Source organism: Sander vitreus, chromosome 22 (genome assembly GCF_031162955.1).
Source record: "Sander vitreus isolate 19-12246 chromosome 22, sanVit1, whole genome shotgun sequence".
Lineage (NCBI taxonomy): Eukaryota > Metazoa > Chordata > Actinopteri > Perciformes > Percidae > Sander > Sander vitreus.
Genome location: NC_135876.1, coordinates 23,888,882 through 23,907,465, shown reverse-complemented (window position 1 = coordinate 23,907,465; position 18,584 = coordinate 23,888,882). Strand labels below are relative to the sequence as shown.

The 18,584-nt window shown below is 39.5% G+C and overlaps 1 protein-coding gene across 2 annotated transcripts in view; it reads left to right on the top strand.

Annotated features, from left to right (window-relative positions):
• Positions 1–4,893: 4,893 nt before the first annotated feature.
• Positions 4,894–18,584, top strand: part of rps6ka3b (ribosomal protein S6 kinase, polypeptide 3b) — a 50,589-nt gene continuing 36,898 nt past the window's right edge. The window contains exons 1-2 of one of the 2 annotated variants that reach the window (XM_078280705.1): positions 4,894–5,406; positions 13,373–13,432. In XM_078280705.1, coding sequence (XP_078136831.1) covers positions 5,344–5,406; positions 13,373–13,432 — 123 coding nt within the window. In that variant the 5' untranslated portion in view covers positions 4,894–5,343. The remainder of the gene's footprint in view (positions 5,407–13,372; positions 13,433–18,584) is intronic. The other variant, XM_078280704.1, reaches the window with a different exon arrangement.

Below are 18,584 nucleotides of genomic sequence, written 5' to 3'. Positions count from 1 at the left end.
TTATCTGGTGGTTTTTAGTTACTTTACAGATCAAGAGTTTTAGACACAAAACATACAAAGAACTTATAAACTGTTTTATGAAATGAAACTTCCCAACAGTTAACAAGTACAGCTGAAAAGATTAGTCTATTAATTAGTTGATTGAAAGAAAATGAACTGGAAACTATATATATATTCTGGCCTCTGGGTAATTGTGACAAACATTTCTCACTATTTTCAGTCTTGTATAAAGTAAAAGTCACCTTTTAGAATATTACTTGAGTAAAAGTCTTAAAGTATCTGATACTGATTATGAACGTCATTGTGGCTTCCTTATAGTAAATAATATTCAGGGTTTTCACACCTTCTTAAACATCAAATTCAAAGTCTGACAACAAAGGGAAAGAGAGTTTTTTTTTTTAGGAAGAATCTTTCACTCCAACATCCGAAAACATTTCTTGCAAATACGGCCATAGGTGTGTAACGTTATCTTCATCACCGCTGTCGTCGGGGTGGTCATCGCCTGTTGCGTTGACGACAGAGCCTGTAGCAGGCGTTTCCATGACGCTAAATACCTTTGGTATCATTTTAGACTCTAACTTTTAAAAAGCATGTTAAAAAGGCGGCTAATGCCATCAGATATATTCTGGCTAACTTTACACTCATAAGGCCATATCTAACCACAGAGGCGGCCACACTTTCGGTGCATGCCATGATCTTTTCCCACATACACATATATTGTTTCACAAGCTGGTCCCAAGAAAACATGACAACTCTTAAAGCAATAGAAACCCTCTATAAGCAAACTTTAAAAACACTAGATCAAAAACCTATAGCTATCACCACTGCCATGTCACTACTAAATACAACTTATTTCATTATCTAGATGCCTGTGTCATTTTCTAAATATTTTTTTTTTAAAGATGATTTTTTGGTTATTTTAGGCCTTTATTTCCTCAACAAATGAAGAAATTAAATGGGGGAGAGAGAGAGGGTGGAATGACACACAGCAAGGTCGGAGTCAAACCCGCGGCCGCTGCATCGAGGAGTAAACCTTTATATATGGGCGCCTGCTCTACCAACTGAGCTATCTGGGGGCCCCTTTTTCAAAATGTTACATGGGCTTTCACCTCCACCACTGGGTGAATTTAAACAACAGAAGAACAGCAGGTTCAACTAGGGCAGCCACCGGGGGAGACTGGGTTGTACAGTATAGACGTAGTAAGTTGGGCCTCAAACTCAGAGACAGCACCAGCTGTCTATCATTTAAAACCACACTCAAGAGATGGATTCAAAACAATCAGAACTGTAATCATCAGTAGCTGGTTTACCTCACCCTAGGTACTGCCCTTCTGTTCTCTATTTTTTTGTCCCTCTCTCTTTTCTCTTTTTTTTTTTTATTTGCTTTCTATCTTTCTTTCATTCTTTTTTATTAATGTAATATGATGATGATGTGTTGACCTGCCAAGGGACTACAGATGAAAATGAGCTTTTTTCGCGAACTCTGGCACATTTACATTTTGAGTGTAAACTAAAAAAAGTCAATTGATGTGCATTGTTGTTTTTTTTTGCACTTTTACAAATAAATAAAATAAAATATCGATTGTTATGCTTCCTCCTCATCTTCTTTAGTTTTGGCGCTTGGCAACAAACGGGCATTACATCACCAACTGGAATGGAGCGTGCAGTAACGGGCAATCTAGGAGCGATGAGTCGCCAAACTGCTTTTTTTGCAGTCTAACAAATGTCTTCTGATGTTATTTTGTAGTAAGGAGTACCGAAGATGCTTAGGAGGAAATGTATCAGAGTAAAAGTATACATTTTATTTAGGAAATGTAGTGGAGTAAAAGCAAACGTTTCCAGAAATATAAGAAATATAAATAACGAAGTAAAGTACAGATACGTGAAAATTCTACTTAAGTACAGTAGTGAAGTATTTGTACTTTGTTACATTACAACACTGACTATTTACAAACCAATCAATCGATTAATGTTTAAAATAATAAGCGGGTGAATCCAGACTAAAAATAATCATTAGTTATTAGCTCGAAATGAGCTCCAGCTCAATCGACTCCAACAGTAAAATCCTGCTTTTACATGAATGCAATAATCATCTACCTGACAGAATATATAATAGTGTAGAACAGTCACAGGGGAAGAATGGACACTTCTTCACCGGGCCAAACTGTCCAAAGTACTCCCTCATCTCCTCGCTGGCTATAGTCCATGGTATTTTAGAGATGAAGACCTTGAAAACAGGGGCTGCCATGTTTCGCCCTTACACTTTTCATACTTTAACTACATTTGACTGATTATACTTACAGACTTTCACTGAGGGAACATTGTTAATGCAGGAGTATTCTGGTTTAGTCTAATGTATTGTAGTGGGTATAATGTACTGTATATATATTAGCCAAAATCTGCCTTTGGGGGGGGGGGGGGGGGCATATCATAGTGGGGGGGTCTGGGTGTCAAGTTTCCTGTATTTGGATACACTTTCATGCACCAATTTACGGTGGAATTACCTTTATTTAGCTTATGTGAAGAAGAAAAACACAGATGACAATTCAAAATATATCAAAAATAATAATGGAAAGGATGTTGTTGCGTGTCATTGGGCATTTTTAAGTGGGTATATGGAAATCCTGGAGCTTCTTTAGGAGGTATACTGCCTATACCTGCCTATCACGTAGACTACACCACTGGGAGTATTTTAACAGTGTGGTATTAGTACTTTTACTGCAGTAAAGGATCTGAATACTTTCTCTATCACTGATATTTTGCTGTGTCAGCAATTTAACTGTCTCACAGTGGATTTCATATCAGAAGTTTCCCATAATCCTGTGATCTAAATGCATGAAAATGTCTACGGAAAAAGGCTCACTCCTCCATCTCGGACCACTAGATGTCACCACCAGGCTATAAAATCAACTTCTTTTATTTATCGACAGTCATGGCAACCAAACATACAGTAGAACAGCGTGTTAATCAACTGGAAGTGTTGTTACTCTAATCATATTACAGGCAGTTAATGAAAATCCTCACAATTATATACTGAAAAAAAAGATGTAACATCCTTAAACATGAGTTACTGTGTAAGAATAAAATGTATCATAATGATTTTGAGCGTACAGCTTCACATTTGACCGCTCGTTTTGAAAAGACTTGGTTCCTCATGGGGGTAATCTCTCTCACAAACACAACGCATTACGGTTGTAATAATGTATTTGTGTGACATTTAAAACAAAGCTACAAGGTGCCTCACATAAGAAGAAACAGAGCAACAAAATAACTTGGGACAATACAAAAAAAGGAGAAGTTGATTCATAAAAATGACCTGAATTAATCAAGACTTATAAAATGACAGAGCGAGAAAACACTTAATGCAGAAATGCAACTTTATAACGTTTTTAGTAGAGATTTGAAAGAAAGTCACAGGAACGTAGACAGGAGAGTTGTTTCTAAGTTTCTAAGTGAGTCACACTGATGGACTGCAGAGGTTCTAGGCACAAAACTCAAATATAAACTGGAGCCAGACCCTGAAGTGTTTATTTTTTGGAAGATGGATACATTATGAAATCCAAAGGAGGAAAAAAAAAGTACAAGACTTAAAGTGCTCATATTCTGCTCATTTTCAGGTTCATAACTGTATTTAGAGGTTCTATCAGAATAGGTTTACATGGTTTAATTTTCAGAAAAACACCATATTTTTGTTGTACTGCACATTGCTGCAGCTCCTCTTTTCACCCTGTGTGTTGAGCTCTCTGTTTTAGCTACAGAGTGAGACATCGCACTTCTGTTCCATCTTTGTTGGGAGTCGCACATGCTCAGTAGCTAGGTAAGGACTACTAGCCAGTCAGAAGCAGAGTATGAGGGCGTGCCCTGACAGTACCTAGGTAAGGACTACTAGCCAGTCAGAAGCAGAGTATGAGGGCGTGCCCTGACAGTACCTAGGTAAGGACTACTAGCCAGTCAGAAGCAGAGTATGAGGGCGTGCCATGCTAGCAGCTAGGCGAGCATTATAACGTGTGTTCCAAAGTGACCACGTTTGTCTCTGAAGTAAAGGCTGGACTACAATAGAGCTGTTTGGAGCAGTTTGTGAACAGTGTTTTCTGTTGGAGATGGTAAGTCCCTTTGGGGGGGGACTTTGGGCTTTTTTTACTTTGGAAACCTATAACATGCATAAAAAAGATATATAACACAATAAAGGAAAGGAAAAAAGCCAAAAATCATAATATGAGCACTTTAACAATAGAAACAAACAAACCAAAAACACAGACATTGGATTGATACATGCAACACCAAAAGTTACGATGATGTGCAATTAAAACAATCCAAAAAAGCCCTGCAGCCTGATGGCTCTACGTCAGTAGAGACCCCCTGGAACCCCCTCAAGGACCCCTGGGGGTCCCCGGGACCCCACTTTGGGAACCACTGCTCTATGTAGGCCTAGTTACGGTAGGGTTACCAAATTTAAAAGAATGAGTCTATTTTTGAATGTGATATCCATGTAAGGTACTCTGATTAGTTACATTCCAGCACACAGAGCAGAAATACAGATTGCATTTAGCTCATTTGTGTTTTGAATTAATTAAATAAATTAGTTTTTTTGTGTCAGAATTATGACTGAGTCATGGATCTGGTTATATATCAGAATAATAATAAGCCAAAGTAGAGTTTACGTTACTTTATTCTGCCCAGGAAGCCGCCTCCTGACGTGACGCAGGCGTGACGCAGTGGTCTGACGGACAGGTAAGCCGACACCGGCCGCCATATTAGGAAACAACGGAAGTGAGAGAGAGAGAGAGAGAGAGAGAGAGAGAGAGAGAGAGAGAGAGAGAGAGAGAGAGAGAGAGAGCGAGAGAGAGAGAGAGAGAGAGAGAGAGAGAGAGAGAGAGAGAGAGAGAGAGAGAGCGAGAGAGAGAGAGAGAGAGAGAGAGAGAGAGAGAGAATTGACAGAGAGAGAGAGAATTGAGAGAGAGAGAGAATTGTTGAGTTAATCAGTTTCCGAAAAAGGGCGTCCTCCTCGCTGCTTTTTCTCATGTCAGTCTCCCCGGAGGAAGGGGCGGTCTCAGCGCCGTAGCAGATCCGGAATTAGAAGGTGTTCGCACGGCTCGCCTCTGCTCGAACGTTCGGTGGGGCGGTTCGGTTCCACAGGAGAGCTAACGGCAGAGGGAACAGAAACGGAACTAGCTCAAACACATTTCATTAAAAAGAAGAAAAGAAAAAGAAAGAGGAAAGGAAGGAAGGGAGAAGCCCGGTGGACTGAAAAGTGTCGACCGAGGGAGGGACGACGAACCTGGGGCAGAAGAGAGGACTAAAAGAAGAAGAAGAAATAAAAGTAGGAGAAAAAAAGAAGAGAAGATGCCTCTGGCTCAGTTGGCGGATCCCTGGCAGAAGATGCCTCTGGGGGGGACGGCTGCAGAGGTGAGACATTCATTTAAACATTTCTCCTCTTGTCAAACTGCCTGACAGTTGTAGTAGACAGGTAATGCAGGAATACACCACACAGGATGTCATTTAAAGCACCATAATGCACCTTAAAGTCACTGTTAGATAATTAGTCCACCTTTAAAGCTGCAATATGGACAACACATGATATAAAATACACTAACACAACACAACAATGCATCTTAAAGTCACTATTAGATCATTATTCTACTCTTAGAGCTACTATAGGGACGCCAAATTTGATTATAATACACATTCAAGTCACTATTGGATAATTGTTTTTGCCTCAAAGGTCCAATATTTAACAACAACTTATATGAAATACACTTAAAGCTCTTATAGGAACGCCAAATTAGATCAAAATACACTATAAAGCATCACCCTGAGCACACAAACATGCTGTAATAATCCTGTAGAGAAGTATTAAACACAAATGTAATACTTTTTCTTATAATCTATGAATCTGGTAGTCTTAAATATCAAAAAATTCTTGTCACAATTTCCTAAAAGCCTAAGCTGATGTCTTTAAATGTCTTGTTTTCTCTGAACAACAGTCTAAAACCCCAAAATATTAATATAATATAAGACAAAATCCTTCATCCTGATATTTTTGCAAGAAATACCCAAATGGTTTTATATTGATCCATTTATGCTTCAGCTCTACAATAACGTGACAAAAAAGGTTATTCTTGGGTAACACAAATGCTTCCTCAGAGCACAAATGGGCATAAAATGATGCCATATGTTAACAGGAAACCTCTAAAATGACTACTAGTGTCACAAATCACTACCCGTCACTCTGGGGATGTTCAGAATAAAGCAGACAAGTGTGTGAAATCCTTTTGTAATGGTTTTGATATTTTGATTTGAGGATATAATTTCTTGGGGTAAAACAAAAAATAGGCAAAGTTGAAGTGTGTCATTGTTCTAAAAAACAAAACAAGGAGCTTTGTCTCCAAAACTGAGACACAAGATTGAAACAAAAACAGCTCCTGTGTTAGGGAGTTTTTTTTGTTTTTTTTCCAGTTCTTCCTTTCTACGAGTTTTTGAATCTTGATAAAGAGCGGGAGGTGGTGCCACTGTGACTGCATGATTCAGGAAGAGCTTACGTCTATATGTGTGTGTGTGTGTGTGTGCGTGTGTGCGTGTGTGTGTGTGTGTGTGTCCACTTCCTGTTTGAGGTGTCACAATGACTGAATGGAGAAATGGCTGTGTGTCACTCTGGAGGCAGATTGTGAATAATGAAATGTGATTCGTGCTCAAACGTTGAGAAAGAATGCACTGAGTCAGTTCTGTTATTCTGTCTGGCCTTCCTAACGTGCTCGTGCCTGCTCGCAGCTTTCTCCACCCGGCCTCTTTTCACCTCACTTTCAACCAGACAGGAACGTGCAGATGCTGTGCGCAGTGAAGCTGACCCCTTGCGTGATAACTCTTTTAGCCTCTTGGCGTGGAGCAGCGAAGTGTTGTAGGCTGTCGTACCAGCTTTGTATTTTGTATGTATTGTATTTTTATTTAGGCCACCACAGGACACAAGACAACACACACACAAAGGAGTGAGTGGTGAAGTTGTGAAATAAAGAAGAGATGCTTCTGTAGGATTTTTGCCCTGGAGACAGAGCGCGCGCACACACACACACACACACACACACACACACACACACACACACACACACACACACACACACACACACACACACACACACACAGAGCAGAGCAGAGAGGGGCTGCACTTGTCTGCAGAAATGCGAAAACAAAGATGAGTGTAGATCAAGATGGCTGCAGTTATGAATCTGCACTCTGCCCGCTTAAATGTTTCCTTACAATATGAAGAAAGTGCATTAGAAAAGCTGGATAAAAATATCGTTTAGGGCCACAACTACTGATTATTTCTTTCTCAATTAATCCATAAGTAGTTTTGTCTATAAAATGTCAGAAAATATTGAAAAATCTTAAAGGAGAATTCCGGTCGATTTCAACACGTAGCTCTGTTGTTGTCACGTAGTGCTGTCAGTATTGAGAAAAACAAAAACAGTTGGTGTTGCCTACAACAAGTTATGCTACTGCTAGCTTTCATAGCCAGGAGGCTGAAACAGGGCAGGTTTTAAACAGGCTTTTAGCCTCTTAACATATTCGAGATGTCATTAAAAGTGCCTACCCGTGTGAACTGATTCCTTCTGAGTGAACACAGTGAATCTGACTGCAGGAGATGTGACAGAAATGCATAAAAGTTGTGCTAATTCAGCTCTGTTTAATTCCCGTGTTGAGACAGCAAGACGAGTGCTTAGGGACCGTCTACAAACTACAACACCGAAAAGAGATACAACAAAAAAATCTGACAAATGAATTGATAGTGAACCTGATTGTAAGTTGCAGCTCCAGTTCGGAGAAATTACAACAAAGTCTCTTTCGAGAAAACATTTTCTGGTTACTCTGGATAATCCTCACACTGTGATGACCAATTTAATTCTCGAATTCAATTGGATTTGATTCTTACAGATGAAGTTACATCCACGTTACATACTGCATTAATATGAAAGGTATTCTCTGAGTTTATCATGGGAACCTACATTTGTTTATATCCCACGAGTAATCCTCTGTTTTATATACACGGGACTTAATGTCATACACAATAAAGAATCAAAACAGGTACAAACCTACATTGACAAAAAGAAACGGGTACAAAAGGCAGTACACTACTTTTACATTATTAAAAGAACCTTTTATGTATATTTAATATCTTGATTTCCACAAATTTTACATTTTACACATTCTGCATCCCTCAACCTCAACATCTGGCCACGAACGAGTCCTTCCTCAGTATAGCAGCGTCACTTCTCTTGAGCTGGGATGAACTGTGTTTGTGTACCAAGTTTGCAAGCTCTACAGATTTATTTGCATATATGCATGATGAATCATTTTATTTCGGTTAACGTGCATGAAAGAAGGGGCGGCCTCTGGCTCACCCAGTAGAGCGTGCGCCCCATGTAGGCTGAAACCTTGGCAGCGGCCCAGGTTCGAATCCGACCGGCGGCCCTTTGCTGCATGTCGTCCCTCCTCTCTCTACCCTTTCCTGTCTTCAAGCTATCCTCTCGATTTAAAGGCCATAAAAAGCCCCAAAAAATAATCTTAAAAAAAAAAAAAAACAATGTACATGAACCCCATTTACCCCAATTTTCCACCATATCTAACTGACAAAAGGAATATGCTGAAGCCAAGGCTTACTTTTGCCTATGCTATCCCATAATCCCTATATAATCACCCAGAAATTCAACAAAACTAAATGAAACCAAATATTTAAGTACAATCCTAGAAATACATTTAACAATTTACATTTTATTTTAATTACTTCATAACCATTAATTCATTTAGATTTAAAAGCTTTTTTGAAACTCAGAGACGTACACATTTTCAACTCATCATTAAGTTCATTCCACAATTTAACCCCCAAAATTGAAACACATCTATATTTTACATTAGTCCTCATTTTACCAGTTTCAACAACGTGGCATCATGACTTCGCGTAAACATACACGCCCACTTTCTTAAGCCAAAGTGGCGTGTTATCAGTATGCATTTTGAGCTATCCGCGTGGATGTCTACGCTGTATAAAGCGGACGTAAACATACACGCCACATGGCGTGTTATTGCGAGAAGAAAGCGACGGTTGAGTTTAGGAAACCCCACACGTGGGTTCAGTTTAGGAAAAGAACAACGGGGTTGGATTTAGTAAAAGAAGAAAGCGACGGTTGAGTTCAGGAAACGTGACAGACGGACGCGATGCCCGGGCTCCGGGGTGAAAGTCCTGTGTTTTCAATTCACACGCAATCGCAAGGTAATGTAAGTCAATGGTCAACAGCGTTGATAAACACGCTAAAAAGCGAGTATGCGTCTTTATAACACGCCAATAATGGTATACGAATTGGCGTGTCATACATATGCCATTTCATGAGTTCAGTCTGGTTTCAAAGATAGAAAAATATCCAATTCCAATGCCTGCAAGATAGCGATAATGCTTATTAATACCAGCTGTAAATGCAAAAGGCGTGTCATCTGATGTCATTATCCAGATAAAGTATCCAAATCATAATGTCAATATCAGGTAGAGCTGCAAAGATTAATCAGTCAACTATTAAATAAATCGCCAACTATTTTGATAATCGGTTTGAGTACATTTTTATGGAAAAAAAAGTAAAAAATTCTCTGATTCCAGCTTGTTAAATGTGAATATTTTCTAGTTTCTTCTCTCCTCTGTGACAGTAAACTGTCGTTGCAGCCCTAAAGTGTGAATGATTTCAGTGTTTGGTAACTTGACAGTTTTTGACACTCACTGCTGCAGTCCATTCTTCAAAAGCAGGGTTTTCAAACTGTGAGGCACTGTGGGAGAGTTGCCAAAGATATTTAATGAGGTGAAAGGGAGCAGGGATGTGGAGATGTTCTGAAAAAAGATAGTTATTGTTAGGGTTGGGTATCGTTTGGGTTTTTCCCGATTCTGGTGCTAAAACGATACTTTTAAAACGGTGCCTGAACCGGTGCCTGAACCAAAATATATATAATATATTTATAATGTATAAAATATAAAGGAGCACCAAACGACAGTCGGCGACATTAAAGAACGGCTTGTTTATTGCTAAGGCCATATGGTCAAAATTAAATGATTGATTAATAATGTAATAACAATAACTTATAACAATGACTTATTTCACCAGTAAATTGCTGGTAAACGACAAAAACAAGCACCAGATGGGAAAAGGGTATTTTACAATAACTTTGAAAGCACCACAAGGCTGGCGAGTTTCAAGTGAACGCGCCGTCTGAGTTGTTTTCCGACAACGGCAGCTGCAGTCAGACTGTTACGTCCCGGTGTTGGAATCCTCTACAGTGAAATACAGTCACACTTTACACCGCTTAACGTTAGCTGTCAGCATTTTAACCACTGTGTTTAATCCAGCTACTAGCTAACAATAACGTAGCGTCCCGTGCAGCGATGCTTCTGGAAAAAAAAAAAAGTCAGACACCGAAATTTGGCACCGAAATGTTAGTTCTTATTCGGTCTCGTTACTACCGTTTACGACGGAACTGGTGCCCTATTGGCACCGCGTTTCGGTACCCAACCCTAGTTATTGTGGTTTGGCCCACTTATCATCACAGGCAGCACGAGGATCTGCAGCAGTGGCTGTGACACACAGCACATGGGGGCGATTTAAAACCTCCCGATAGCCACAGTTTGCATCACAATCATACCACTTCTCTAAGTCATAACTCAGTCAAAAGTAAACATATACACAGGATGCACATATTTGTAGATTCAGTGTGACTTACTCTGTCCGACGATATCATTATCTCTGATGTCCATCGAGAATAAAAGTTTAGAAATCTGTTTAAAAATCATAGAAAAAAGACTTCTCCTCCGGAACTTGCCTGATAATCATCACATATTTAAGTTTTCTTCAGTATCAAAGTAATCTAGTTATAGTTGTCCGTACATCCATAGGTACACTGCAGAAAAGAGCTGCTAATGGCTCATTCAGGAAACTTTACATTTTTTTTAGATTATTGTCATTGTGCAGAATACAAAGACAACGACATGCAGTTTGTGTCCAACCAGAAGTGCAAAAAGAGCAGAAAAGTGCAATGTGATGAAGTATAGACAGGACAAGAAATATAGTGCAGTGTAGACAGTAGTATACAGTTGGTTAACAGAAGGTACTTTAGAGTAATATAAATTAAATATAAATGTGTGCAGTGTATTAGCAGTTACCTTTTATAAGAGCAGTGAACAATGTTGTTTATTTGGCAAAATATAGGCTAAAAAAAAGTAACTAATTGGCCATATGTCAACCCCCAAATTATTATATTATGGGAACTGTGGTTCCAAAACTTGGAGGATTATTATCTTCCAAAAGGATCTTTTATATTTCTCGAACGCTGACAGTCTCTTTAAACCATAGTAAACAATTTCAAAGTGCGTTTGGGTATGACGGGGACTCACAGTGTCATCACAGACAGTCTGCACAGTTTGTATCCAGGAAAAGCCTCTGCAGTCCTTTACTTGGAGAATAAACAGAGCTTGTCCTCCTCTGTCCTCTCTATCACCTTCCATCTCTGCATCTTTCCCCCTCTTTCTAATCAAAATCCAGAACTCGTCCTGTCTGTCATCCATCCCCCCCTGCTGTGCAGTTTTCAGGCTTATCCTCCCGGCGCTGCACTTACCCGGAATGTAAATAATCACCATAATCGCTTTTATTGTTATTATTGTTTTTGTCAGGCAGTAGTATCAGTGCTATCAGTGTCTGAATCGCAGCTGTTGTTCCAGCAGGTAGGCAGACCGGCTGCTAATCTGCCTTTACGTAATGCTAATTCATTTCTTTGTTTTTGTTCTTCCTTTTTAAACCGAGCAGATGAGGCAGAAGCGGTCAGACTCTGCTGATAAACCTCGCGCTGTGACCGTCTGGGGACTTTAAAAAAAACAAAACCTATTTGAACTCTGGTTGATTCCTCCGTCACAGGGAGCAGGAGGGTGATGATGAGAGGGTTACAGAATAAAAGATACTCATTGAGCGACGCGCTTCACCTCTGAATGCTTGGAAGTAGGGGTGCGCGATATATCGACTCAATGTCGTTATCGCGTACCACGTTGCGCAATATTATATCGAAAGGGATATTATTTATGATGATGATAATATTTTTTTTGTGGAGCGCTGCGTCCCGTCTGTTGGCTGTGTGGCTTAGTTGTGTTTGATTTAGAGCTTGAAACGCTATAATGATCATCATTTCATTGGCCAGTTACCGTGCCACTTGCACACGTTAGTGCACGTCAGCACACGGGGCCACTACCTGACAATCCCTATGGAGCGTACCACATTAAAATCCCTATGGAGCGTACCACATTAAAATCCCTATGGAGCGTACCACGTGTGTGCATATTTCAACAGAGTGACAGTGTAAGTGAAGAAATAGACACAACAAAATGGAACAAATCAGAAAAGAGAAAAGTTATGTCCTGTTCTCTTTATTTATATATTTTATACTGTCCAACCAGTAAAACATGTCCTGTTCTCTTTATTTATATATTTTATACTGTCCAACCAGTAAAACATGTCCTGTTCTCTTTATTTATATATTTTATACTGTCCAACCAGTAAAACATGTCCTGTTCTCTTTATTTATATATTTTATACTGTCCAACCAGTAGAACATGTCCTGTTCTGTAGACATGGTCCTTATTTATTTATTCATGTTGGACCAGTCCAATATGACATATGTCATAAATAAACCTTGTGTTGTAAGAAAACTTGTTTAATTTGTTATGAATCTATTAGGGGAGGGAATCACCAGAGGCCTCACGATACGATATCATCACGATACTTATGTCACGATACAATATTATTGCGATTTTAAACATATTGCAATATTCAGCGATATATTGCAATTTATTACCTTTTTTCCAACTTCAAATTTTTCCCAATTTCAAATGATGTCCCCAAAAGGAAACTTTGTCAACATCTGTTTGATCTAAAAAGATACATTTCTCTGTTCTGTTTGTTCATCTCACTTCAATGTTATTGCTGCAAAATGGGATTGTCAGTCAGACAAACTGACCAACACACATATAATAATAGATGATACTTGGTGTCTGTGTATCGATACAGTATTGCCACGGAAAATATTGCGATACTATGCTGTATGGATTTTTTCCCCCCACCCCTAGAATCTATTTTGATGCGTTTTCCCATAACTTTTGTAATTTTACATATGTTTAAAAATCTCGAAATTAATATCGATATCGCAATATGACATTTTGTCAATATCGTGCAAATATATGTTTTACAGCAAAGATTAAAGTCGAAAAGACGTGTTTGAACCCGCAGCGGGGAGCTTATTATCACGTCACCGCGGCGACCAGGTCTGTGCTAATGTGTCACGTCTCTTTGTGTGATTACAGGATGTACATCACGATCCTGAGGACTCAGTGGGCGATGACGACCAGATGCCTGCCATCGCCGTAAGTCCTCCGCCTCCTGTTCTCGAGACAACGCTCCAGATTGTGTTTGGAGGTTTTTGTTAGTCTTGCCTGACATTTTTTATTTTATTTTTGCAAACACAGCGAACACTGTTTGTACTGACAACAGCGTAACGCTCTGAACTCTGAAAGCTGTCTGCGTCTGTGTGTCTGTCCACTACAATCATGCAGCCGTGAGTTTGACTGGCTGCTATTGACGAGTAAACAGCCCTTACGGTCATTTGTACACTCGCACATGTGCAACCTTGTGTTCTCGTGCTTTCACACAAAACTCACTGTTGCTCTTAGATGAATATCCGCTGTGTTGGAGAGAGAGGAAAAAAAGACTCCTACTCCTGCAGGATAATTGCTGGTATCAAAGTGGAAGCTTAGTGTGGCTCACTATTAAAGTCATGAGTCATCTGAAAGCAAAAAAAAACAATCCTCCCTCAGATTCCTCAGCTCTGCCCGATATCATCATTTATTTGTGATGTGCTATTTTGGGGTAGATCTTGTTATTTACTCTTTCGGTAAACACACTTTCCCTCAGCATGCATCATACACTTCTTCTTTTTCTTCAGCCTTTTCCTGTGTTCCACTTTCAAACGTACACACACACACTTTATTTTCATATTTCATATTGCGGTAGTCTCACAGTGTAACAATGCCAAAATATACTGAAGAAAATGTGAATGGTCAGGATGGACACTAGCAAACTCACTGATGTGAACATGTCACCTCATGTGACATGTTTTTGTACGCTTGTATCTCTGGAGTTTGCTAAAGATGCTTTGATTAAGTAATTCACAAATAGAGAAACAAACCCACTACAGTACATCTATGCGTTTAGAAAAAAACACATAAGTCAATGTTAATCTTAGAGCTACTTCTCAGATATTTCTTCAAACTTGGCAACAGTGGTAAATTGTATAAGCAAGAAGCAACCCTCAAACATGTTTTATAATGCACCAGGGTAATGTTTACGTTACACAAGAATTAACCCCCAAGAAGTTAGAGTAATCCTTAAAGAATGGACCTCCCACCTGTGTGTGTGTGTGTGTGTGTGTGTGTGTGTGTGTGTGTGGGGCTGCGAGCATCGATTTTTAAATGCAGAGGAGATGGCTTATAGATCTACTGTCTGAGAAAGAGCTGAGCACTCATTACCTCACTCTTCAGAGTCTGCAGCACAGACACACACACACACACACACACACACACACACACACACACACACACACACACACACACCCGACATACATATATACACAAAACCTCTGAGGCAAGGATCTAGATGTGAAACCGTCATGAATGTCACATTGTGTTTGTGAGGATGAATATATTACAAAGTTGTTAATGAGTGAGTTTGACTTTTCCACTGGCTCAACTGAGTGTGAAACTGTGTGCGTGAGTTGTCTCAGGTTAACTTGGTGTAATGAGGCAGCTTTCTCTCTGTGTCACGCTGCTGAGAGTCTTGAATGTGGTACTTCTGTACATGTGTGGCCCCTGATTGACGTAGTACATTGTTAGTTCCAGCAGCTACTCAGATGTGATGTGATGCTTTTTCTTTGTCATGCAAAATGAATCTGCAACTATTTTGATAATCGATTAATCAGTTTAAGAATGTCTTTATGAAAAAAAGTAAAAATTCTCTGATTCCAGCTTCTTAAATGTGAATATGTTCTAGTTTCATCTTTGAGTTGTGGACAAAACAAGACATTTGAGGACGTCATCTTGGGCTTTGGGAAACACTGATCTACATTTTTCACCATTTTCTGACTTGAGAAAATAATCGACATATTAATCAACAATGAAAATAATCGCTAGTTGCAGCCCTAACTTTAACTTGGATTATGGGAAAATATAACGGCATTTAATGTCACAGCAGCAGTACATAAAGACATCATGCGGTACAAAGAATTGGATTAATCTGAAAAATAATGTGCAAATTAGGGGTAGGAATCACAGGATACCTTACGATACACAGCTCACGATACAGATAATATCACGATACAGCAATTCTGCGATAATCGATACATTGCTGGACAATCCTATAATGATGCACCACCGTATCGATCTAACTATGAACACAAAATGCCCGTGAAAAGTGCAGGTTTTCTCTCTTTATTCACTGCAAGTCCAAACTGTTTGAAAAACTTGTGCTGCAGAATTGTTTTCTGTCTGTAAATTAAAATGACACAATTATAGAGCAACTCTGGGTCCAGACTTTGGACTCAAACATGGCTGGGCCATCTGGTATTTTCCTCAAACTGCTGGTTAACTTCTGTTCAAGTTTCCCTCGTTCATGTGTGAGAAGCCATGAAGCAGCGACCCTGGGAGCAGGGAAATCTATTTAGAGTGCCTTATTTTATTAATTAAACTATCTATCTGATATTTGGAGCCAGCGTATGGATTCTCGTAACGCACAAAAAGGACAATGATATATTACCGTATTGATATTTTGTCCCACCCCTAGTGCAGATTAATCAATAATGAAAATATTATTTATTGTTGCAGTATGATAAATGTATCTAAATGAATCAATCCTAACCTTCGCCTTAAAAATCAAGTCGAAATCCTCAACTTAACTTTCAGAAATGTCCTCACTCTCGCTCAATTCCTTCCAGTCTACGTGATACGCAGGTATACGTCATATACCCTCTAGGAAAGGTCAAGAATTTCCATATACCCACTTACAAAAGCACAAGGATATGGTCATACACTGTGTTGCGAGTCACCTAGTAATAACAACACAGTTGCTTGGCGGTCATTCTCTGTGCAAACATGAAATTAACTAAAGTGAATCACTGCAGTAGATATGACACGAAAGCCAACTCAAATTACACTCTCATTATTTTTGTAAGCCGGCCCATGAAGCTACTGCAGCTTCAGATGACACTGCAGCAGACGGTTACGTTACAGAAACTACAGAAAATAAGCCAGATGAGGCTGATGCTATACGCGGTAATGTTACAAAAAATGTATGGGGTTGTTGCTCTGGGACACGGGCGAGAATGAGACTGGGAGGGAAAAATCACAGTAAGTTACTACAAAAAACTAGACTACACCACATACACACACACACACACACACACACACACACACACACACACACCTCAGCACTCATTTACTCACAGACACACTCACTCAATCCTTCTCACACACAAACACACTCACAAAGACATCACCTACACCATAGCACAGTCCCAATCGAGTCTGATGCTCACACATCATCGCTAGTTTGGATATGTCTGCAAGATTGCAACACACTCACTTCACTTTAAATACTGACTTCACAGCTCATTGTTGAGTCAGTAACACACACACACACACACACACACACACACACACACACACACACACACACACACACACACACACACTCTCTGATGCCCCCAGTGGGGCATAAAATGCTTTCCAGACAGCATTATGAACATTGCTGCTCTCTGAGGGACCAAGTAACATCTGCTGCCATCTGCTGCTGCTCAGCTGTGTGTGTGTGTGTGTGTGTGTGTGTGTGTGTGTGTGTGAGTGAGACAGACAGTTTCATGTTTGGACCTAGGATGAGGTCACTCATTCACTGTGGGAGAGTCTGACACTGACCGCCCGACTAACCCTGAGTTGCAATTTTTATTTTCCATTTTTGTGTTTTGTAAAATGTGTCTTTCATTGCATACGTTTTCAGTGTGGCTTTAGATGGTTTAATGTACTTGTGTAACTTTTAAAATTGTGCAGCTATTTAGCCTAATAGGCCCAGTTTGGAGTTTAAAAACATCCACTGAGAATGGACCAAACCAGAACCAGTCAGCAAACTATGAGCTGTATTTTGATGATGACATGACAAATCTCCTGAAAATATTAAAACTAAATGTTGTGCATTCAAAATAAAGCACACTTTTGGCCTCAAATTAAATCTGAAACTGATTTTGGTGGATCATTTAGGAGGAGTTTGATGAGATTTTAAGGCTACAAATAATTCACATTTTTCATTATGTTTATTAAATGATTAAAATTAAAATCTGGTGTTGTCTTTAAATTGTGTTTTTAAACCCGACCAACATCTTTAAACTAAGGCTGCAACTAACAATTATTTCCATTGTTAATAAATGTGTCCATTATTTATTGGATGAATGGATTAGTTGTTTCCCAAAGCCCAAGATGACATCCTCTAATGTCTCGTTGCTTTGTTTTTTGGGCATTTCTGCATTTATTTGATAGGAAAGCTGAGATATGAAAGGGGAGAGAGAGAGGGAAGACATGCAGGAAAACCGTCACAGGTCGGATTCGAGCCCAGGACTTTCTGCATCGAGGAATAAACCTCTGCATATGTGCGCCTGCTCTATCCACTGAGCTAACTGGTCACTTTTCTTTTTTTTGTAAGATTATTTTTTTGGGCATTTTCAGCCTTTATTTGGACAGGACAGCTTAGACTTGAAAGGGGAGAGAGAGGGGGAATGACATGCAGCAAAGGGCCACAGGTCAGAGTCGAACCCACGGCCGCTGCGTCGAGAAGTAAACCTCTATATATGGGCACCTGCTCTACCAGGTGAGCTAACCAGGCGCCCCTCTAATGTCTTGTTTTGTCCACAAATCAGAGATATTCAGTTTACTGTCAGAGGAACTAGAAAATATTCACATTTAAGAAGCTGACATCACAGAAGTTTGACTTTATCTTCACAAAATAATGACTTCAATCGATTAAGTTTGCCGATAGTTGCCGATTAATTAAATAGTTGACAACTAATTGATTAATCTTTGCAGCTCTATCTCAAATATTCAGTTTACAATGACACAAAACAGACTTTTGGCTTTTGTAATTGATAATGGCATATTATTCTTGTTTCATTCAGCAAAGGCTACATATTCAATGAGTAAACCCTCCTCTTGTAACTACATTGATACCAAGATTAGATGCATCAGGACTTCCCCTTGTGATTGATGAATTAACTAATTATTATCAAGATTTAGTGAACATCGGTCACGTTTTTCCAGGTTAAGGAAATACAATTTCAAAGCAGCAGACCAGCGGGTAGTGAGCTCAGGTGTAAGTTGTTGTTACAATGTGTTTGAGCCCGACTGAGTCGTCTCTTTAACTTCAAAGAGCAGTTTGTAAAACATCAGGACGAGCTGAACATCTGGAGGAAGCGCCGGTCCAGTT